We start from the raw sequence: 24,244 nt of genomic DNA on the forward strand, positions 1-24,244 counted from the left end.
ATAGTGCATCTAGACCAAGTAGGTTTCATTCCAGGCCGCCAGTCCTCAAATAACATGAGTGTTTTTCAGATTATCCCAGAAGCAAGCTCCAGCAATTTGCCAATGATTGCAGCATCACTGCTGAGAAAGCTTTTGACCAAATAGAATGGGCATATCTATTTTACACGCTCACAAAAATGTGGCTTTGGGCCCAAGTTGATTAGCTGGGTAAAGGCTTTGTATAGCGCTCCCTTCTCTTCTGTTAGAACTAATGGATTAATCTCAAAACCTTTCCCCTTACACCGTGGCGTGAGGCAAGGGTATCCAGTTAGTCCCCTAGCTTTTATTATGGCTCTAGAACGATTAGCCTGTGCAATTCGCTCTAATGGTGACATACATGGTGTGAACATTCATGGACACGATTTCAAATTAAATATGTACGCTGACGATATACTTCTTACTTTGAGCAGCCAGAACTCTCTATACCCGCAGTTCTTGATATGATACATTTATTTGGCAGCTTCTCTGGATATAAGATAAATTGGAACCCCTAATGAACACCCCCTTTATTTGGAAAACAAATGGAATGAGGTATTTGGGAATTAACATTGTCTCTCCTATCTCTAAAATCTTTAGTCTTAACAGCCCTGCTATTTTCCAGTCTATTAAGGAGGAAATTAACAGATGGATGGCCATACCACTTTCTATGGGGCAGAGCAGAAACCTTGAAAATGAATGTTCTCCCAAGGCTATCTCATATTATCTCCTCAGCATGAAAAGTGAGCCTGGCCTACCAAGGCCTAACTATACCGTACTAAGCCGTGCGAGGCCCTGCAGTGGAAATCCGCCAAAAGACTTCATCTGGATCAAACTGAGCTGTGAGTAAGAGCTGGAGAACCAAGAATGAATCCAAATCAATCACATTTAAAGGGCGAGTGTGAGTCTTTAAAGCCCTTTATGTATGGTGGGATTTAGCAGTAAGACTTAAATAGACTTAAAGAAGCCCTATTAAGCTTTTTGGGGTTCCCTTTCATGTAGTGTGTAGAAACATCTATACCAACCTGACGAAACATGTGCAGGATTCACTAAAAGAGCTGCATTAGCAAAAAGGTAATGTGTTCTTTATCCTAAAAACAAATAAAATATATGAACATATTTTATTTCCGAAAAATAAGTTATTTTTATAATAAAAAAATAGAAAGACTTAGATTTTCACTTTTGTCCTGTTAACTCTTTTATTAACAACAAAAACCCAAGCATTACATTTTTTCCGGATATGTAAATGAGGCACTCATCTCATATGTTGAAAATAGAAACACAATTGATTACAAACTCAACCTGTTAGCTTTTCTTTTTCATGAGTTTTCTTTTAATGTGTGTTGTTTCATTGTTCAAACTTTCATTTATGCATTCAACACATTGAAACTCAGTCAAAAATAAAAGACTTTTAGAAAGAAATATCTAAAATGAAAGAAGCTCTAGTGCTTTCTCTCTGAAGACTCAAGCTTTACAAGAGAAACAACAACATACAAATACATCAATATCGATATTCAACAAATATTTAAAGCAAAGTTTACATTTCCATGCAGAGAAATATGAGCTGAGGTTAACAGAAATCCTCCTGAGCAGTGACAGCCTCCATGGCTAAACAGACACAGGAAGGAGCGCCGCCTAAAGAAACTCCAACATCTACAGAACAACTCATGAGAAGATGTTAGAGCACATCCCATAATGTTTGATTGACAGCTGATCTCTGTGCAGTGAAGACATGAACACTCAGCTCTCAGCAACAATGATGGAGACACAATGAGTTTAAGAAGTAGAAGATTTCCTCAAATGACTTTAGGCTATTTCAGTTTACAAAACTCAGCTGTGTCTCCATCACCACAAAGCCAAACTCCAGCATGTAGCGGCTGAGTGAATGTGGTCTGGACTCTGTGGAGGAGAGTCATGGTTTCAGAGACGCTGTAGAAGGACAGAATACCTGCTCTGTGATCCAGGTACACTCCTACTCTGGAGGACCGAGGACCTGAGACGGGAGTCTTGATACTGTTGTGACGAAATGAATAACTGTTTTGGTCGCAATCTACCGCCCAAGACTTGTCATCGAATCCAAATAAACTTTCACCCCCTGCTCTGCTGATATTCTTGTATGCAACTGCTACATCAACTTCTCCCCCTCTCCACTTCACCTCCCAGTAACAACGTCCTGTCAGACTCTCTCTACTCAGGACCTGAGGATATACAGTGAATCTGGGTGACTAGAATGAGACTGATGCATGAATGTTGCTTTTCTGCTCCCCTCAGATAATAACAGGTGTGGGAAAGAAACTCCCTCTGGAGGGAACACAGGGATTACATCTATTTAAAATCCATTAGAACACACTACAGGAAAGGGAAAAACGCAAAAAGCAGAATAGGGCCTCTTTAAGAACGACAGCGTGTCAACATTAACACAAGTTGATACATATTTGCAAAGTGCATTACAAATGACCTTGCCCTAAACACACATGGATGTGTGTTGTGTGAGCGCTGCACCTCTGTGTGTCTCACTCTCCGGTGAAGGTTGGGTTGCTCACCGTGGTGGTGGCCGTCTGGAACAGAGGGTTGTCAGCCTGGCAACACACAAATCAAAATGCTTAGTTTCTTTCATCTATAATGTTTTTAAAAGTTATTATGTTTTCAGGTATTCTGTGTGATATTTTCTTTAACACTAAAATCATATGAAACAAGCAAATTCAAATTCCACACAGTCCCATTAGGCGCTTTCACACCGCAGAACTTTTCCCACAAAGGTTCATCAGAACTAAGTACAGATCGCGTTCACACCGGAATAAGTCCCTGAGGGAGGATTAGGCAAATAAAGCCGCTGACGTCACTTCTTCTTCTTCTTCTGCTTTGGGTTTACTGGCAAGCCGCAAACAACTTCACGGCGTATACTGCCACCCGAAGTCCCCGGCCGGAAGTCCCCGGAGTTTGGATGCCTTCAGAGTAAATCGCCAGAACGTCGACACCTCCTCATGTCCACCGCTCCCATGTTTTCTTTTGTGTTGCCATAAGTTAGTCTCTCTGTGTTTTTGCGCTGGGCTAATGCTAATAATGCTAATAATGCTAATGCGAGGATAATAAAATGGCGGCTTCACAAAACTTTTTTTTAGTTTTACGGGGCGTGGTTTGCATTCCGCTCAGCCAATCAGACATAGTAACCTTTTTTCTCCCACGAAAGTACCTGCTCGCTAGCAGGGAAAAAGGGGGTAAAAAAGTTCTCATGAACTCACTTTAGTTCCGGCTCTTTTTGGTGTGAATGCGACATTTCGGAACTATATCGGAACTAAAGTGGGAAAAGTACTGCGGTGTGAACTGCTGAAGCTAATCTACTACAGCCCATCAGGACACAACTCTGGACCTGGGGGGAGAGGGCCTTCACTGCATTCCCCCCCTCCCTCTGGGCCTGGGGGGAGAGGGCCTTCACTGCATTCCCCCTCCCTCTGGAACACCCTTTCCAGTCACATCTGAAAGGCCAACACTCTTGTATCCTTCACAAAATCTCTCAAAAATCACTTATTCTCTCTAGCATTCAAACTCTGATCAACAACCCCCCCACGCCGTAATATATACGTCGCTCACAACAACAAAAATGGGGGACTGCGTCAGGTCGATGATCGTGTTACTTTTAATCATACAAAGCCAGATTATTAGATAACTACTTCTCCAACCCTGTACTTTTCTCCAGAGTGCCTTGGTTTATTGTTTATTAATGTGTTTCAATGGCATTTACCGACGAAGCCTGCTTAGTGTTGCCTGACTTTATAAAGTGTGTTTTTTTACAAGTGTGTGGTTGCGTTCTCGTCACTTTGCTCAGTGCTTCGCAGAATGCCAGATGGCCGCCTGCCAAAGGACATCTTATACAGCGAGCTGAGCGCTGGTTCCAGAGGCAGAGGACGACCACTGCTGCGCTTCAAGGATGACGTAAAACGTGACATGAAGGCCCTGGACATTGCGACGGATAACTGGGACAGGCTGGCGGGGGACCGGACGAAGTGGCACCAGCAGCTGCGCAAAGGTGGTGACAGACTTGACAAAGACTGGATTCGTGGACTTCCTCAAAAACGTGGACATACTGTATCTCTCTGATTGCACTGTACAATCTCTTGTAGATTTTTCTTGCCAATAAACTCGCCATAAACTGTTGGCTCAGGTTGATCTTGCACCCCTCCGACGTAAGCGTGACGTATGCAGTTCTTGCTTCTAGACCGACAATTTTTTCAAGCTTGGTAAGAACCGGTTTTCGAGGGTTGCAGTGTCAACAGGAAAAAACGGTGCTTATCAGGCTCTAGCTCCAAACCGGCCCTGTAACCTCGTTGGTGTGAAAGGGGCAATACTCTCACTGAATGTATTTGTATTCATAATCAAAGTTAATGGGAGAAACAATAGATCATGAACAATTAATTGATTTCATGGATGATGAAAGTTGTAGGTGTTCAGATTTATTAGCTCATATTTTAACTAGATGATACATCTTTTTTTTTTATCAACATTAGGAGTGATGCACTTGAGTGTAATCCGTCATCTCTGTGCACTTCCCTGAGGGCTAATGATTTTGAAGGATGATCAGGTGGTCGCTCCCTGAGGATTGAGGAATTGTCAAATAAGAGATTTGGGATGCAGCAATAGTCAATGTGCAACTACTGGCAACAGGAAGTCCATCTAAAGATCACAGAAAAATGACATTGTGTGTATGTATGTATATACATGTGTATATATATATATATATGTATACAATGTTAGCCATAAAGTTGGAATAATTTAGTTTTCAGACACTTTCCTTTTTTTATTCCTATTTAATTTTCACTGTAATATGTTTGAAAGAGATTGATCAATAACGTTTTGAGAAGATACACTATCTATCAAGAATAAATCAAATTGTCCCAATCATTAAATGAGAAGCGGTAAAAAATATTTTATTCCAACTTTTTGGGCAACAATGTATATAAATATCTAAATTGTCTCACCTCTGCCCACTTGGATTTCTTCTTTTCATTTTCGAATTTTCTGAATTCTTTTATGTCCTTCATGTAGATGAGTAGCTTGATGATCATCAGCATCAGGATGCCAATGAGAGCAACAGATGCAATGGAGCCCCCGATGATAGCTATGACACTGGGGGGCTCCGGACAGTCTGGAGAAACAGGGAGAAATTAGGCTACAGAAAGATTTACTGATATCGGAAAGGACAGCCTATATCAAAAGATTATGAATTGAAGAATAGAGTATGTCTGCTGACATGTGAGTGTTTATTTTGGCCGGCTTGTTGGTCAGTCGGCATACCACTTTGGACTATTTGAACTATTTTGTGTTGACATGAATGGTCCTCGGAGAGTGAATCCTAAAAACTATGGTAATCCTCTGACTAACTTATATAAAAACTAGTTGCAATGTGATAACTTTAGTGATCCTCTGACTTTCCATATTGCTTCATATTCATGAACAAATACCTACAAAACTTCCCATCAGCCTGTTTTTGTGTTTAGTGCTTACTAGAAAGATATTAGCATGTAAGAACATAATAAACATTATAGTACACCTGCTGAAAAGCATAATCATTTTGAGCATGTTAAAATGCTGTGTCTAGCATTTAGTTAAAAGCACCGCTTTGTCTACAGCCCCACAAACCTGCTAACAACTTTAGTCTTGTTAAATGTTTCCAAATAGCATACAATAGTACTTAAATGTAAGAGTTTGATAGCTCTTAAGAATGTTCCACACATTATGAGCTGCTCACCTCTCTGTTTGATAATTTCAGCCTTGTAGCGATCTTCTCCGACCAACTGGTCCAGTTTGTACCTGATCCAGCATCCCTCCGTGTCCTTCTGCTGGCACTTCTTGCTTTGTATGGTGAACTTATCAACCATCTCGTGATAAATGCTTTTGCTGCAAGCCACACTGCAGTTTTTTCTAAAGGGACCGGACTCAAAGCCAAGGCATTCAATGCAGTTCCTGAAAACAAGATTATTTTTAAATTCATAAAATGTTTCCAATTGTTTAAACATGCCATCATTTAAAACATGTTTGCTAAACTTACATTGATTGGATAAGATATAACATGTTGAAACACAACAGTAAAACAAATGTTCAGATGATCTTTCTGGGTAGATACTGATGATATCAGCGAAGAACTACAAAGAAGTAACATCACAAACAATTACCCAACAAAACGTTAAGCTAATCAATGTTCTTTATGCTGCACCATCTTCCCCCAAAAACAGTTTAAATCACCCGGCGCATTTCCTCAGCTTCGACATATTATTGGAATGATTTATTTTTTAAATGTGATAGGTTCAGTAGAAGTTTACATCCTTACTGTTTGGTCTGGCAGGGGTCTAGGCAGCTGAGGCATTTTTGGCATCGTGGATGCTGGTATCCCCCCTTACACTCACAGCGGTTACACTTGCAGGTCCCTCTGTTGTAGCACACAGTGTTGTTGAGGGTCCGACAGCCCTCCTCAGACACCTTACACTGACAGGCTGAACCTTCGTAGCCTGAAAAGCATTCACAGCTGCCACAATTGCATTTACCGTTTCCTACAAGTAGAGAAATGGAGAAAATAGTTAAAGTACATTTGCAGTATGTCAAATAATAATGTCCTGTGTCACTCAGAGCCTATAGGTACACAACATTGTGAGTGACAGGGAGATCCCATTGGGCAGAATGTGGGAGGTGTTGGTAGTTCTATAACTATATCTTGTAAAAACATTTCATGAATGCTATGTCTTTATGTTAAAACAAATATTGGGGTTTTCTTGGTACTTTGCTTTATGCTTTACAAATGATTTATGAGAAAGCAAATGCAATTTACCCATATGTTAGGTCTTAGAGATACAAAGTGTTTTGATGAAAGTACCTATAGGCTATCTGGTAAAACACACAATGAAAAAAGTTATGATTTTGGAAAATTACTAAAACTCTACCTCCACATAGTTTATTCTGGAACTTCTCACAGTGTTCATCGTCACACTCGCAGAAGTCACCATGGTAACTACTTCCACTCTCTGTGGTGTGGCACTGGCACCTGCCACATACACAATCTCCTCGGCCTTCACACTCGGTGCCGTTGTCCCTCTGACAGGATGCTCGCAGCGTGACCTCGTCTTTTTCCCCAATAGAGCACTCGCAGAACTGACCAATGGAGCCTTCACTGCAGCTGAATGAGGACAAGTCGGAGAGCAACAACACCTTAATTACAGGAACAATTTTTACGTGTTGGTATAAGCGGTATGTTGTTTGGAAACATTTACCAGGCTCAAGTTTGTGGGGCTGTAGACACAGCTGTGCTTTGAGGTAAATGTTAGAACCAGTATTTTAACATGCTCAAAAATCACAATGATGTTCAGCAGGTGTAATGTTTATGATGTTCACACATGCCAACATTTGCTAATTAGCACTGAACACAAAGACAGCTGAGGCAGATGGGAAGTTTTGCAGGTCATGTAGTTTACAATTTTGAAATAAACACGATCCCTTGAAATGTCACACTGAATGGTTCCTTTAAGTCTCCGTGATTATGAAGGGACACTAATGCATTGTTGGGGACTGCAGTTCTGTGGGTCTTCCCATTGGCTCTCACAGTGTGTAGATAGGGTCCCTGCCAATATGTAGTCACTTTGACATCAAATTTAATCTGGAGGGATAGGGTTGAAGAGGTGTAGTATAGGCTATTTTATGACATTTACTGAAGTTTGTGGGCATATTTAACATAAACCTCTTCAGTTTTCGATCTGGATAGTAAAATTCTTTGATGGATGAATGGTTCATTTCTCAGTACATTTCTTTTTTAATTCCAAGTTCCTGTAGCGCATTATGATCATATTTACGGGCAGGGGCAAACGCGTTGCATGTGTTATACAAAAAACACAGCAGATCTGAAATATGATCGGAAACATGTGAAGATATTGTTAAAAATAAGCTGATAAAACATTTTAGGTAAGTTTCCAACAACGGAGACAGTTGTCCAGCTTTACAATCGTGCACGTCTCCAAGCGCTCTGGTCCCAGCTGTGTGCGTCACTTTTTAGTGTCCCCTGGTCTCCCAACTGTGTGCGTCACTCTTTAGTGTCCCCTGGTCTCCCAGCTGTGTCCGTCACTCTTTAGTGTCCCCTGGTCTCAGTTGTGTTTTGAGCTTCTTGCAGCGTTTTGTATTTGCAGCGTTTGGTTTCTGCAGCTTTTAGTAAACGCTGCGCACGTTTCCTCAAGTTGCTGAAGATGTTTCTTCATTTGCATGTATTATAGCACATTTGTGTTTTTTTATTTGCATTGGTTTTGAAACTGCAGCGCGTTTCTCCTTACGTTGGGCTGTTTTAATGTACAGTATTTGCCCATATCGGCCACCATACTCATCATATTGAACATACAACCTAAAGGGCCTTCTACATGTAATCATGTCAATATGTGTTTGGAGTTGTGGTGGGAAGGACTCTGCACAAACTGCTCTCCATGACTGATTATCCTGACCACCCTCTCCACCAGCTGCTGGACACACAGCAGAGATTATTCTCCACACACTGACAGGACAGATAGAGGAAATCTTTGCATCTGGAATAACCCTCCACAAGCCTCCCCTATGATTAGCAGAGAACTCACAGCTTCATAGTCTGTCGTTTATTTTTGACTTTATTTTCCAGTCTATGTTTTCATTGCAATAACCATAAACAACTTGTACACGCTTACTCACACTGCTTCACTGCATTTATTTAAATACATGCCAATTTACCGTCAATGTTTAGGAGTTGTAAAGCTTACCTGCAAATACCACAGCTAACTCTTCCCGTGCCGTTGCAGTGTGGGTGATTGATGTCCTGTGGGTCTTTACAATCACACTCACAGTTTGAAGATAGGGTCACTGTCAATGTGTCTTTAATTCCCAGTGGTCTTATGGTGAAAGACTTGTCTTCAATACATGTGTCTGCTGTCACTGTGACATCAAAATAAATCTGGAGAGGGAAGGCAGGGTTAAAGGGTCAGAGCTGTAAAATATGTATTGTGACACTTTAAATATATAAAAAATACACACTGGTTTTAAATGGTAAACTTGTGAAAGCTACATTCTTGATCCCCCCTTGTACTTATATTCATTTCAATGGAACTCTCCCTTCCAGCTTCTTTACTTTTTACAGTAATTTGTCTTATGTCTTAAGTGCCTTTGTACATGCCTCTTTACCAAAGTCTTGTTGGCTGTTGGCTTCAGATGAAAAGTGCCTTTTTACCACTAATAAAAAAAAAAACAGATATATTTGAAAGTTTAAGCAGCACGGACGTATTTCTTTCCTCCTGGTAATTCAGGACTGGCGGTGAAGATATTTCAGGTGAAATGTGCTGCAACAAGTTTCTCAACCCGCTTCCCCCGTAGAGACTGCACTGACCGCATTATATGGGGGTGTCGCTTTAGGTGCGCGCACTGCTCCAGTGTTGTAGTAAAGTCACCAATTCACGAATCCAAGTCACTCTCGAGTCAACACTCTTCGAGTCAGAGTGGTGGCGAAGTCAATAGGGAGTTGGCTTGGCAACTGGAAGGTCACCAGTTCAAGTCCCGGCAAGACCAAGTGCTACCGAGGTGTCCCTGAGCAAGGCACCGTTCCCTACACTGCTGCCCGGGCGCCGTTCCAAATGGCAGCCCACTGCTCCTACTACTAGGATGGGTCAAATGCAGAGAAACAATTTCCCCACGAGGGATTAATAAAAGTCCATCTTATCTTATCTTTAGTCCGAGTCACCTAGGGAGGGTCGTAGTCGAGTCCGAGTCCAAGTCCGAGTCACCCAAGGAGTGTCCGAGTCGAGTCCGAGTTCAAGTCCGAGTCACTTAAGAAGAGTCCGAGTCTAGTCTGAGTCACCAGTCTTCATGTATTAATCTTCGTGGATATATGTGTTGAAATGTAGCTGCTCCTCTACATTGCTTTTATCCTGTCATGTTATACTAATCTATCTATTGAACTGCTGTTAAGCGAGTTTGGCTACAATTCTTAGGTGCTGTACAAATATAAAGCTTATTACTAATATTATTATTATTATTATTATTATATTATTATTACTCTTCAATATTGTTTCCACATAACGAGCATTTTTGCGCTGCTCTTTTCCAATGTGGAAGCAGAATGTGTGAAAGCATACAGCACGGTGCGGGGTGTGTCTCTGGACATCTTTAGACTGGAATAGTGGGGCCCAGTACGTGAACTCGCCTCGCAGGTGCACAAGCCAGGATAGAGGACATCAGACTCCAGAGAAAACTTGCTCGAGTCCGAGTCCAAGTCGGAGCGTCAATGTACAAGTCGAGTCTGAGTCTTCGTGGGGGGGGGGGGGGAGAATTCACGAGTCCGAGTCCAAGTCATCGTGAGAATTCACGAGTCCAAGTCCGAGTCTTCTCAATCAGTGCGCGAGTCCGAGTCGAGTCACAAGTCCGAAAATTGGCACTGGAGTCCGAGTCCAGGACTTGAGTACTCCATCTCTGCACTGCTCTGGTGAGTTCTGTGTTGTTGTTTTTTAGCAGGTTAACCAGTTGATTGCTATTCTCGTGGTGTCGCTGTGTCTGCCATGAAACAGTAAGTAATATTCATTTCATTGCATTGTGTTTTTTTTCATTTGTGTATGTGTTTGTTTGGATGTTGGTATGAAATGTTTTTAAAATGTAAAAGTGTCTTTGAGTAATGAGATAAAAGGAGCTATGATACATTTAAATGTGTTTATTAGTTATGTCATTATTATTACCCTACTAAATCCAGTGCCACAAAGACCTCAAATTAATATAACAGTCATTTTAAATCAAATTGAAAAGTTTAAAAATACTACAGAAAGAACTGACCTCCTCTCCCACTGGTACATTATCACAAATCCCTTCGCTCTCCCCTGCTGGTCCTGCACCGTTGCAGTTAGGGGTGTAGACAACGCTCACATGCTCAGGCAGATTGTCATGGGTCACAGTCACTTTGGAGGACAACCTCTGCCGTGGAGTGCACATTCAAGAGGGTTGGATGAAACAAAAACGTGTGAGGAAAATAACTGACTGATGCACACCCAACAAAAAGGAGAATGTGATAAACGGACAACTTACTTTGTAGGCCTCCTTGATCAATTGAACCACATTTTTTGAATCTGATGACAGAACTCCCACCTCTGATTTTGGAATCAATTTAGTGAGTTGCTGGGATAAAAAACAAGGTTAAATTAAAACAATTAGCATAAGAATGAAATGTGTGAACCATGAATAAATGAAATGAGGTACAAAAACAAAAGGTACATTTATTTTACCTTGTACACATCCTCCACATTTTTTGTCACTGCAAATATCGGCTGAATATTGTTTTTTTCCAACTGAATGGCTAGTTGTCCAACAGATGGGTAGTCCTGCACACAACCATCCAAGAAATCAGAGACATTTTGTAAACCTTATGTTACACACCTTACATAACTATTTAATGTGCTAACCTCACTACACAAGTTTTTCAACAATGTATTACAATCTTGGTAACCATGCCACTGCAACAAATTAATTCAGAAATCAGAATCAGAAATCCTTTATCAGTCCCACATCGGGGACATTTACATTGTTACAGCAAAAGTGGCATGGCGGGTACAAAAAAGGCATTTGCTAATGTGATTCCATACCATTTCATTGCTTTTGGTGTACAAGCTCCTTTCTATGTGGCACTTTTCATCATTGGGTTCCAGTATGCCAGCTAATTTTCCATCTCCGGCCATGTGGAATCCGGCATCAGTGGTCAGCACAATCAGCCGAGTGCTGCTGTTCCTCCAACCTATTCTTTCCTAAACAACAATACATGCGTATGGGACAATTTAAGTAAGAACAATTTAAAGGCCCATTTAATTGAAATTTGAATTTTATCAGTCTCCTACAAAGTACATTTAAACCCAAGTAAGATGCATTGTCAAAAACATGTGGGAGTAACTACAATGAGGATGTTGTAATGCTTCTGGTCCTAGGTTTAGGATACCAGAATAAGATTGTGTATTTAGTTTGGATAGAAAACGTTTTTTTGACATTGTGATTGTGTTAAAGACAAAATGAAATGATGGGGATGGTAAGCTTTTGTTGGGCTGCATTTTATATCTTGATATATGAACCATCTAGATGATGGGATAAATGTACAAATGATGTGATCTACTCTTCCTACATCAAGGGGCATTATGTACTGCTCTGATAGGCTCCTCCTTTGTACATAAACAAAATACTTTCTCCTGTCAACTCTCTTTTATGTCTATACTTGCTTCCTCAGATCACAGGCCCTTTGATGTTAGAAAAAATAGCATCAAGCCTAATTTTACATGTCAGGACACATGAAGTATATTTTGAAGTTTTGACAATGTCATTATGTCTACTTCAGAATTCAGTTTCAATTCATAGTGAGTACGGCTATTTCACTGCTTGAAAGCATAGACCCTGAAACATTTTAAATTTGATATTTTACTTCTACTTGAAACGGCCGAAGAGTTTTTTCTTGTTTACTGTTAATCCTTTTCTAATAATGAACCCGTTCTTGCTCTCCTTGTCTAACTCACAGTTCATACTTATTTGGTAGATTCCTTACCCCACACACGGCTGCCTGCATCATGGCGTCCAGACTACCTTCTGGAGAGTCCAAGTTCCCAGAAATGAACTCCTCTGTTACTTTTGTCTTGAACTTTTCTTCTTCTGACGTCATACTAAGCACATGTCTGTAGCCAAAGGCAGCCTGGCACTGTTGGTCATTCTCATCACACGGCTTCAGCAGTTTCTCCTTGTTGGTGTTAGTGTAAGGAAGAACTGTCTTATCAACAAACGCACCAAATCCTGTAGTTAAAGAAAGGGCAATTGGTTTGTAATCTTTTTTGCCTTTTCATTAACTGAAATAAAAGGCAAAGCCAGGGGTGATTTACTTGTTTCTCAAGATGTTTGAATGGTGAAATGCAGTGATATTTGTGTAGACTTATAAACACATTATACACAGTGGCAGTTCTATACCAATTCTACGAGGTTGTTACCAAATAATAGACAATTGTATTTTTTATGATTTGAATTGTCGGATTAACATTTGAATCTTATTACCTATTTGAGCAGAATTAGTGATACTCTTCAGAGCTGCAAAAAGATCTTTTCCCAGTTCTTTGACATTTGCCAAGTCATCTTTCATGGAGTAAGACAGGTCCATCAGGTAGTAGAGATCAACAGGATAACCCTGAACTCTTTTGAAAGAAACCCTGAATGTCTTAGGAAGCCCTGTAAAAACAAAAAATAAACACACAAACAGAAAAGAAAGAAAACTGCTCAAGCATATTTGACGTTTAGTGCCCGTAGTTTTTACAATTCCTCAAATCAAATTTGATGATAGTGGTTATTTAAGAAAAACAATTTGACCAGCCAACACAGGCAACAAATCACTGTAGTTCCTTTCCGTTCACAAATGACCGCATCAACTGATTCCACTCACCAGGTCGCAGTCTCAAACTAATCTTCTGTGGTGTCAGCTGAACAGGCTGTTTCAGCTGTTTGTCGAATGACACAGACAGACGGTCTGCCTTCACAATGACTAGAGTGTTCTCCGGGGAGATGATTTCTTCCCTCTTGCAGCCTCTCTTCATCAACTGAGCTGTGGTGTCACAGCGCACTGCTTCCTGCTCACCTGCTTTTGTAAAATTCTGTACGAAGAGGATGAAAAACACACAAAATATATATTATGTTCACTCATCTGTGTCTGCCTATTATGTTGTTTATATTAATTCTTGCATATGGTTTTAGCAAACTATAGTCTACTCATACTTGGGGACTGACATAATAAATAGAACCGCAGTAAGTCTTTTGAAGGCTACTTTTAAGATCACTATAATTGAGTGTTGCGCAAATTTGTAATGATCTAAAATGCCAGATACCAGTTTTTTGAGGTACCTCTTTAGTTTTGGAAAAAGACGTTAGAGTCCAAAGTTTTCTTTATTTACAATCAGCAAAGTAGGTCTACCTAAACATTACATTGGAAAAGGAGGGAACTTTTCAGTAATAGTTTAAATATGTCATCTTATTTGTTGCAGGCGCTATATAGTATATCTAAGCACAATTAACATGACCAATGGGATAAAGGTGTCTGGTTGGAATGTACAACCCTGTCTCCTTTAATTTTTAGGAGACAGGATTGGAATGTAAGGGGGGTTGAAAACCATGTGAAAATGAAACATATTCAAAATTATTCGATACAACATAATATTGACATAGCCTTTCTGCAGGAGACACATCTGACAGACACAGAGCATGTTCAACTAACACAAGGAAATTATAGCCAGATATTCTTTTCATCAGATGAGTTTCTCTTAGTTGGCTCCTTTCTATGGACGAGAGCTCTAGTTAGATTCAGGGTCCATATGTGTTTAGTCTCACTGATGAAGAATGTTGATTATTACACTCCGAACTAGATAAAACCTCGAGCTACAGAAAGAGTTCTTCAGAATTGGTTTGGCAACCGCTGTGTCAACTCGTGACACACCACCTGTCTTGTCAACTCTCCGGCCGTAACTCCAATTAAACCACCAGTGTTTGACATCAACGCTCCAACTCTCCTCGTGTCTCTCTGAGTCCTGACTCTCCATTGCTACAGAAGTTTCCCTTACAACGTATATGAAATTTAGGCTCGCTGGTCTCATCATACAACGGCAATGAGAAAGCACCAGAGGAGCAGCCATAACCTCTGCCGCACTGAAGGGGCGCACGTGAGCCCACAGGTTCTTGTTGCTACTGTTATTCTACGCTGAGACGGTAGACGCAAACAACAAACTAGACTTTTGAAACAAGAGGAAGATAAGGAGGACTTTACCAAACAAGTAATAGAGATTGTTGTCCAGAAGGAGAGCATGGACTTCATCTTCAAGTCAAGGTAAGACCACAATTGTAATGAAAATGGGATCTTACTAAGAAAGAACAATCCAATATTTAGATTTTGGGTAACCTTTTGTTTTGGACATAACAGAATATTTCGATTACGGTCAAAATATAATATTTGTAAATCTGACTCTGAAAGAGTCAGTGCCTCCCCAGCCATGAACCTCACCGCACGTCACTGCATCCTAGGTAAACTCTGTCACCAACAACACTTTTGGAAGATTTGTGATAGTATAAGAGCTTTTACAATCTGATCCCATGACACTGGGTAATGCATACGGTACAAATACCCAATATTTATAATCCCCAATTATTTGAGAAATTATTCTTGAATCTATCGGACCCTCACATGGGAGGAGATTTCAATCAAGTTCCAGACCTGATCCTCGATCGTTCCTTTTCAGTTCTCCGGCCGTAACTCCATAATAAACCATCAGTGTTTGCCATCAAAGTTCCAGCTCTCCCCGTGTCTCGATGAGTTTCCTCTCCATTGCTCCAGAAGTTTCCATCACAGGAGGTAGACATGTCAGTAGCTAATTCTATTCATAATGGGTTTTTTTGGGGGTATTATGAAAAGAACATAATTTGTCATAGTTACAATTTGTCACGATCTGTCTTTTGTCTTGTCGTTTTCTGTCTTTGGTTTCCTGTTTTATTTTGAAAAGTGTTCACCCCCTGTCTTGCCTGTTGCTTTCTGTCTGTGTTCCCTCCTGTCTGATTACCCGATTGTGTTCACCTGGTGCCCCTGTGTTTTCTCCTTCCTCCTCACCTGTCTCTGGTTTCTTTGATTAGTCTTGTGTGTATTTAAGTTCTGGTTTTTCTGTCTGTCTTTGTTAGTTCCTTGTTCCTTGTTTGTCTATGACTGTGTTCACGGGGTAGTGTTCTGTTTATTATAGTTTAGCCTTTAAATAAAGGTATTATCTGTGAAATCTGCATTTGGGTCCTGCCTGCTCACTCACTCTTACACAATTAACTGTAAATATTTGTACCTATTAAAATATAACATGTTACACAAACCGTTTCAGATATCCAAACCTTTCCATTACCTTAAAATGCTACTTTCAAATACCAGCTCCTTGCAATCTTGCTCGAGAAAATCGAAATCACATGTGCACCAAAACGATAACCAATATTTCTCTGATAAATATTGAAATCACAATAAATAAACATTATAGCTCACTATTGAAGAGCTGACCAACTAAAGCCGGTTGGGATGACGGCTCTCCAAAAGTGAAGTCAAAACCTCTTTGGTAGCCGGCTGGTGTCTAGTTATTAGTTTGGAATGCGCTTGATTCGATGTGCACCAATGGTTTTAATGAGAAGAGCAGGCATTTTACAAAACATTTTCGTAAACATATCCATTGTTGAAGATGTGTGAGGCTGATCAGGGGCCTCATGTATAACGCCGTGCGTAGGATTGACATGGGAAGGTTGCTTACGTAGTAGAAATCCGAAAAATAGGTCCATACATTTTCCGCCACTTTCCGATTCACCAAACATTGCATACCGGGGAGGAAAGTGCGTACGGCACTTCCTACGCCGGTTTCCCTTTATAAATCACAACCGACTCGAAATGCGGTGCAGCTTTTGCGGGCTTCACGTAACGCCCATATTTGCCTATAAATAGTCGAAGAAACGCCCTTTCATTCATTCATTTTGACTGACTGCATGGAGAAGATCGCAGGGAATGACGACAGAACAGCTAAAAAAGACATCTCACACCGTGTCAGATTTTGGTTATTTTGGGGAGGTCGACATAAATCATATTGTTTGGTGGATGCAGTTTGAACCAGAGTAGCAGCATGGAGGTCGGACCGTCACCAAAATAAATAAATAAGTGGTCCGAAAAAGGTTAATGACAAAAAAAATACACATAGCCTTCCACAGGCAGTGTGTTTGTACCGGGGACAGGAGACCCCCCCCCCCCCTTGTAAGAAATTATCGGGGAATCCCTCCGGAGTGGAGTCATGACGACTGGATCTGAATTATGTTTTTGGTGGTTTGTGTACCAGCTGTCGATCAGCTGTGCGCAGCGTCTCCACTGCAGCCTGTGCATCTCAACCCCCCACCCCCCGCAAACGGCATAAAACACGATTAAACATGAAAGTATATAAAACCATGCTCGTATCTACAACCTATAGAAATGTAAAACGGCGTCAGTTTAGACGTAATTCTGTCCTCCTTCTTACCGCATCATTTATGATGAAACATTTCATAACATTAACACAACATATTCGAGGTGGTTTTAAATAACATATCCGTATTTATTTATTTCTCTCAGTTATGTTTTTGTGTGCACTGAGGTGTCTCAAACAGGCGTTTATTAAATCATTTTAAGATTGGCTTTGATCAATGTTTGAAAATGAACTCTTCATATATGATAAATGAGAGGTAACATTTTATTTATGGTATTATTTCCAAATATTTCTCTCCATTCTTCCTTCTGCCAACGGTGTCGCAGTTTCTCGTTTCTCCTGTTTTTGTGCTTAGTGCGTACGCATGGGTTAGAGTTTGCGTGGAGGATCGCACGTTTTCCCGTCAAGTTAGTATTTTAGAAATCGCAAACATTGCGTAGAAACTGCCGTACGCCATTTTTTGAGCGCATATCCCTTTATAAATGAGGCCCCAGGTGAGTACGTAGGCCTATGTGCTCAGGCCTTGCCCAGATTAACCCCTGTGTGTAACCCCTGTCGACCATCAGTCAGTGCCCCACCTAAATCAGGAAAATCTAGACATACCTTTCCTGAGTAGAAAGTTTATAGGTTACATAAATTGTGTTTCTCACCAGCTGTTTGCACCACACACACTCTGGCGCAGATCTCATACAGTCACCACATGAGTTGACCATCGACTTTGAGCAACCTTTCTCCTGTTGACACAATCCTGCAGAGAAAAGCACAAACTATGTGTAACATCAACTCTAGATATTGAACCATGAATTCTTAATTCTAAACATTATTATCATTATTATTTATCAAGATTGTGTGTTTTGTTTTTGGACAATTACATATAGCCTCTCTTACTATGCAATGACAGTGGAAAAAATGCTCTGATGAACTGCAGGGCTTGCTCGCACACATGTCTAATTTGGCATTGCAATCATTTCACTCATTAATATAACAAATATGTTTTAGTTGAGCTTTAAAGATTTTCAATTAAATTAGGTAATGTTAACGTTTTAAAAACTTACCATTTTTACCCATCAGCATGAGCAGAAGAAACAGCAAATAGTTCTCCATTTCCTGTAAACCAATACACATTTTCAATGTAAACCTTAACTGACATTCATTATTCTATTAACATTACATTGGCCTCATTACTTGTACTAGCCACAGATTGGATGTCATTAATGAATAATTAATGTGTTCCACAATTGGTTTTCGCATTGATTAAAGGAGTACAATTCCTTAAAATGAACAAACATCGAATTGATGAAAATACAATCTTACAGTTTCACTTTATTATACTTTTTCCACAAAATATAGCTAACACTAAAGATATTGTGTTTATAGGTTTGTGGCAATCAAATGCACAAAAAAAGGTAAATCATTGGAACAAATAATAAACTGTGACATTTTCCGAGAATGAGGTGTAAATATCAAAAGCTTGGCCTTATAATTAAATGCTTGCATTTCATGCATGCATGCAGAGAAGTAAAGTAAAAGGTTTTCAGGCCTTGAGTTTCATTTAAATAGTGTGAAATGTTTGTAGTGTATCCCACTCTTAACTCAATCTTCTTTCTGTGTTTCACATGCACCTTACTTTTTCTGTCTGCTCTTTTGCCAATTCCTCCTCCAAATATAATCATATAACATGTGTGTGATGGAGTTTATGTAGTAGGCTACATTTCAAAACTCAATGTTAGGTTTAGGAAGGCGACATGTTTTGATTTGGTTGGATCCACCGTGTTTCTGACAGTTCCTGGTCATTATTGGTGTTAATCGAGAGATAACAATCTGAAGTACTGGAATATAATGTTAAAATAGTGGATTAAAATATTTACGAGTTATTTTATCAGGATATGCAGACATAAAGTCAGCCCAATTGTGAACACACGCACACCCCAGTTTTTCTTGCCCGACACGCAGCTGCTTACTAGCACCTGGCTGTTCCACATTCATATCACAGTGACTGCAGGCTAGCTGGACTAGCCAACATTAACATTAACGTTAGCTAGATAAAGAGCCCTCATCTTCACCAACCTGAGCTTGAAGATGAGGCAGTGGCAACAGTAGATAACTCCTCCACCTCATCTTGCCTGGCCTGCGCCTCGTTGTCTTCATGATCCCTTACATTTGTTTTTAAGTTTCTTATATCCATTTTAGCTAGCAATCTACCACCATGCCAAAGTTACGCAATGTCTCTCTCTTGTGCCCACTCAGGTGAGCGTGCTCAGTGCGTGGAGTGACAATAGACAGTAAAAGTAACGTTAGATTACTTATATATTATTATTTTCAAGGGCTTTAATGCATGATCGGAATGACAGATTAATAGATCCGGGACTGTTTTTTCAATTATGAACATAGTTTTGTTATTAACATTCATATTTTATGATTAACATTTTTGAGATCCGGGACTTTGCAAAAAACATCCGGGGCTAGTCTAACGACGCCACTGGAGGTTATAAAGGAAGTATTGAACCTCCTTTCCTATCATCTAGAGCAGGGATGGGCAAATGGCAGCCCGGGGGCCACCTCCTCTTTTTGCGGCCCTCAGATTAATTTATAAACAACGTAATTAATTAAAAATATATATATATATATTTGTTTACTTGTAGTACTGATACCGTCCACTAGACTCCTAGTTACGTCTGACCGATTAAGGTAAAATAAGATGGACCTTTAGTCACCCCCGTAAGAAAATTCACGTCCTTTTTCAGAGCAACCGAAAGAGGAGGATACACTGATAGTAGACTACACATAATAATGAAAGTCAAATAACAAAATGTAATTTGATAAGAATAAACATGTTTTAACAGTAGGCTATTCATAGAAATAACACAAAGTATCTGATTTAAACTATGATCGGCAGAACAGATATATTAAAGGTAGGGTATGTAAGTTTGAGAAACCGGCTCGAGATCGCTAGAATTTGAAAATACACGACCGGAGTAAATCTGCCACTTCCTTACAGAGCCCCTCCTCCAACACACACGAACGTGCACATGACCAATGAGGGCACGAGATAAGTTTGTGCAGATGGAAGGCTGATAGGCAGGTAGGCCATCCAGTTACTTTAGCCGGGCCGGCTAAAATGATTGGTCGTGCTTTTTACAGCGCTACGGCTTCCACAGATTACATTTTTTAATGGATTTTTGTCAAAGCACTTCAGATATTCATTGCTATCGGGATGTTAAGAGCATTCCATGGAATCTAACCAAAAGTGTATCTCCAGCCGGTTTCTCAAACTTACCTACCCCACCTTTAAATATACATTTAAGGTGCAGATATTAACAACCCACATTGTTTTTTTCCCAAGCTAGAGTAGACACGATATTACTGCAGCGTTGTTGACATGTTGACGTTCTCTTTATACTCCCGTCCCGCAGTCACGCAGAGCTACGTTAATGCGAAAGTGGCCGTGGTTAGAGCTAAATTTGGTTGGAAAAACGACGCAGTCTGATGCCGATGTCAGGCCGATGCATCTGTTCATCTCTAAATGAAATGAATACCGCATGTTTACCTAGAAAGGAGGTTAGATTTATTTGATTTTGTTGATTGTTTATCATGTTATTTCTATAAATTGCACCAACCTACCTTGGACATCTTTGCAAGTATAAAGTAGGAACAATCAGTTTGAGTGGTTGAATCAGTCAGTGAATGCACTGCCTTCCCTCTCTCAACTTGTCAAATATGGCAGTTGCAATAAGAAAACGTTAAAATAACATAAGGATCAAGGTTACAAAACACCAGATGGTGCTCATAGTTAAAAAAACTGGTAAGGCTAGAAACTGATATCGTTCATATTTAAAAAGACTCACCCTATGACTTCACATTACTTGATCCTTTGCACATGAGAGGACAGTCCTCAGTTGTATAATTACAAAACAATGAGTTGTTCATCAGAATAATATAAGCATAGGCTAGGTCATTTTAGGCATTTGATCAAACATGAAAATGTGTTTGCAGGTGCTCGCAGTAGAAATACTACCAAAGCATATGTCCGGTGTATCACACATTATAAAGAGGGGTATAACAGCGGCTCTCTGTGACAGCGGGTTTTGTCCATGCTCCAGCGTCGTAAATAGTAACTACTAGTATTTTTATACTTGTAATTGATCATAATTAGCAACATTTTATTTTATTGATTAATCCAATTATATTTTCTGATGGATTGACATCACTAAAGATGAAAAATCACCAAAATCATGAGTTTTAAAGGTACGCCCTTGCTATGTCAGATTTGCTACGAGAAAGGCCCTTGAGTATTAATTGTCTAACCTGCCGATTTCCCAACTGCAGAAATCAGTCATCTTTGTTGACACATTAAATGTAAAAGGGAACAATAAAATGTTCCTTGCCGGAACGTATACCATTATAAGGGAATGTACAGTGGGGCTTTCCATAATTATTCATGCAAAAACACAAACTAGCCTAATCAAACTAGGGAATTTGCTGCAACAGTTTGTTATGATTTGAAACCTTTTAGCATTGTTTACATATTGACAATTTAACAGCACAACTTTTTATTTTATGTTTGTTCACCAATTATTAAGTTACTCACTACTTCAACCAAAGAACAGTTGATGTTAAAATATCTTACGGTCCTCGATCAACATGCAATCATTGGACTACATACAGAAATTACTGTCATCTTGTTGAAATGTGAATAATGTATCCTCATAAAGGTTGTGTGATATCTTACAAAAAGTAGTTCCTCATTGTATTACCACATATGCATACAGTCTTTTTAAAATAAGCACCCTTATTTAGAGCCCTGGTTTTAAAGTTTTACACTGACATGGTGTCGTGTTCAAAAAGGCTTGTCTCTTTCTCAACACTGTTGACGCCATAAAAGGTAATAGCGAACATTAAAGTGTCAGTTCAGTAAAACACTTCCTCTTTCACGAGGCTGAAAATGGTCTCAGGGCAAAGCAGAACTTGACTTGTATGTATCAGTGTTTCATTTGTACAGATAACCTATGATGTTGGAGAGATTAGTAAAAAAAAGACCTTGCTTATAACTTATCACTCAACTTTATATTATAATTAAGCAGTTTTGGATTCAGAAATCAAATAAAGAACTACAATACTACCAATACTTGGTAAGTTATTTCTGTCCGTTCTTAAGTTAGTCAACTTCCTCTTAAAAAACAAGAAGTTTGTTTATGTTGATAATATAAATGTACAAAACAGCGGTGTTGTTACATAGATTTTCTTCATATTTTAGTGTGACAATGTTACAAAATAGATTTGACTCGATGTTTGATGAAGTAAAATATAATCAGATTTGGCTTGAAACACAATATCATCAGGTTGTCATATAAGAATGTGAAAAAAGGGTAGTGAGAGTCAAAAAACAATATTGTTATAAAAGCAAACTTACCAGTAACAGCAGTTAAAGCAGAATTTGAATTGTGTGGTTGGTAAACCAGCCTACACCCTCGCACTCCGTGACGGAGGGAACTGTGTCTCAGTAACACTCGAAGCTGGATGAGGCTTCTTCTAAAAGATGTACTGTTTAAATACAGCAGCTAAACCACCCACATGACAGGAAGTGTGAAGCAACGAGAGTATGTTTAGAGAACAGGAAGGGTGGTGTTCACACATCATTTTAACATACATTACGCAGCAAGCTTAAAAACTCCACTTAAATTAAAGTTGTGCTTTTAAAGCAGGGTTTATTTTATCAAAACAATAAACACAATTCACAAAACCACACACAAAGTAAAAAACACCTCATTTACCCTGCAGAAGGGAGCACTGCACTCAAACTAACACTTACCAAAACCAAACTTTTGCATCTAATGGCACACTTCAGTCAAAGTATACCAGACTCTTTGTCCAACCAATTAGACACTGTGGGGCTCAATCTAAAGCACACTCATCTTTTATGGTGTATAAAGACTGTTGAAGTCTACAAAAATATGTGTAGAAACACAAATATACTGCTGTTATATTTTTGTTTTTCTCCAAAACAAATTGGTGCAACATTCATGCAGAACTCATAGTTACAGGTATGTCAACAACAAGGATGCATTTGTCAAACACAGTAAATTGAAAACTTTGAGGAAAAATAAATAAAACAAAATGTTTTTACAGAAAAGCAGAGGAAAGGAAAATCCTAATATATTTTACCACCTAGCTGGGTCTGACCACAGCCCCTCATCCACCTCCAGAAGAAGCATCACCTGTAGGCCTGACGGTCATACAGCTCCAACCATTATGCTGCAGATAACTCTTCAACTGAATTCATTTCATCCTCCCTCTTTCCCTCATCCCTCTCTCTCATCCTCCCTCTCTCTTATCCTCCCTCTCTCTCATCCTCCCTCTACCTCTCCCTCTTAGTGCTGTCCATATATCCATTGTTGTTGTTACAGTTTTTGTTCAGTAGCTAACACACACACATTTCACATAAAGCATAATTATTTAAACTCAGTCAAAAAGCAAAACCTCAACTAAAATCTCCAAAACTCTAAACACATTTTCAGCTCTGAACCCAATATGCAATTCAACTTGGCACTTTTTGCAAAACACTGCACACAGTTCTCTAAGTAAGACACAGCAATCCGACATATTCACTTGTTTGCCATTTTCAAAAAACTTCCATTAAAAATGCTACAAACATGAACCAATCAACAAATACACATGCCTAATGACCATAAACACCCAACTGCTTTATTGTTGACTCATCAATAAGGATTTAAACACCAGAAAAAGGCTTCCTGTAAGACATTTATAAAAACAACAATGAATAACTTTGAGGAAACTGAAGTCAGTGGAAGAGTTATTTGCAGCATAACAGTTGAAGCTGTTTGACCATCAGGCCTAAAGGGTGCATGTGTCGCCAGTGAGCCCTCCATGTAATGGCCCACTGGCTGGCACCCAGTTATTTTAATCCCCCAATTAACCCACACACACGGGGAGCAGGCAGATTTCAGGTAACACAATAATCTTTATTATAAGTTAAGTTCATGAACAGTAGCCTAACACATAAGGGACCATGTCAGCCAAACTTCTCACAAGGAACTCCTCAAGTAATGCAGTGCCTATCATAGCCGTGGGAACATGTTTCAAATGGGGGGTGCTGTGGGGATGACACCAGGGCCGGTTTTGACCAATTTGCTGCCCGAGGCAAGATTTTAGCTGGCAATGAAAAACCTCTACAAAAGACCAATACACTACAAACAGAGAAACGT

At 39.7% G+C, this 24,244-nt stretch overlaps 1 protein-coding gene across 1 annotated transcript; it reads right to left on the reverse strand.

Annotated features, from left to right (window-relative positions):
- Positions 1 to 1,188: 1,188 nt before the first annotated feature.
- On the reverse strand, positions 1,189 to 22,545 carry itgb2 (integrin, beta 2). Its single transcript, XM_079648953.1, has 16 exons — positions 22,432 to 22,545; positions 18,077 to 18,128; positions 17,672 to 17,769; positions 13,451 to 13,658; positions 13,069 to 13,239; positions 12,572 to 12,813; positions 11,631 to 11,789; positions 11,274 to 11,369; positions 11,077 to 11,166; positions 10,828 to 10,965; positions 8,775 to 8,965; positions 6,948 to 7,180; positions 6,341 to 6,560; positions 5,762 to 5,976; positions 4,992 to 5,158; positions 1,189 to 2,594 (listed from the first exon to the last, which is right to left on the reverse strand). The coding sequence occupies exons 2-16, from the start codon at positions 18,123 to 18,125 to the stop codon at positions 2,529 to 2,531; spliced, it is 2,343 nt and encodes a 780-aa protein (XP_079505079.1). The 5' UTR covers positions 18,126 to 18,128; positions 22,432 to 22,545; the 3' UTR covers positions 1,189 to 2,528.
- Positions 22,546 to 24,244: the final 1,699 nt, after the last annotated feature.

The sequence above is a fragment of the Notothenia rossii genome (assembly GCF_949606895.1).
Source record: "Notothenia rossii genome assembly, chromosome: 9".
In the NCBI taxonomy this organism is placed as follows: domain Eukaryota; kingdom Metazoa; phylum Chordata; class Actinopteri; order Perciformes; family Nototheniidae; genus Notothenia; species Notothenia rossii.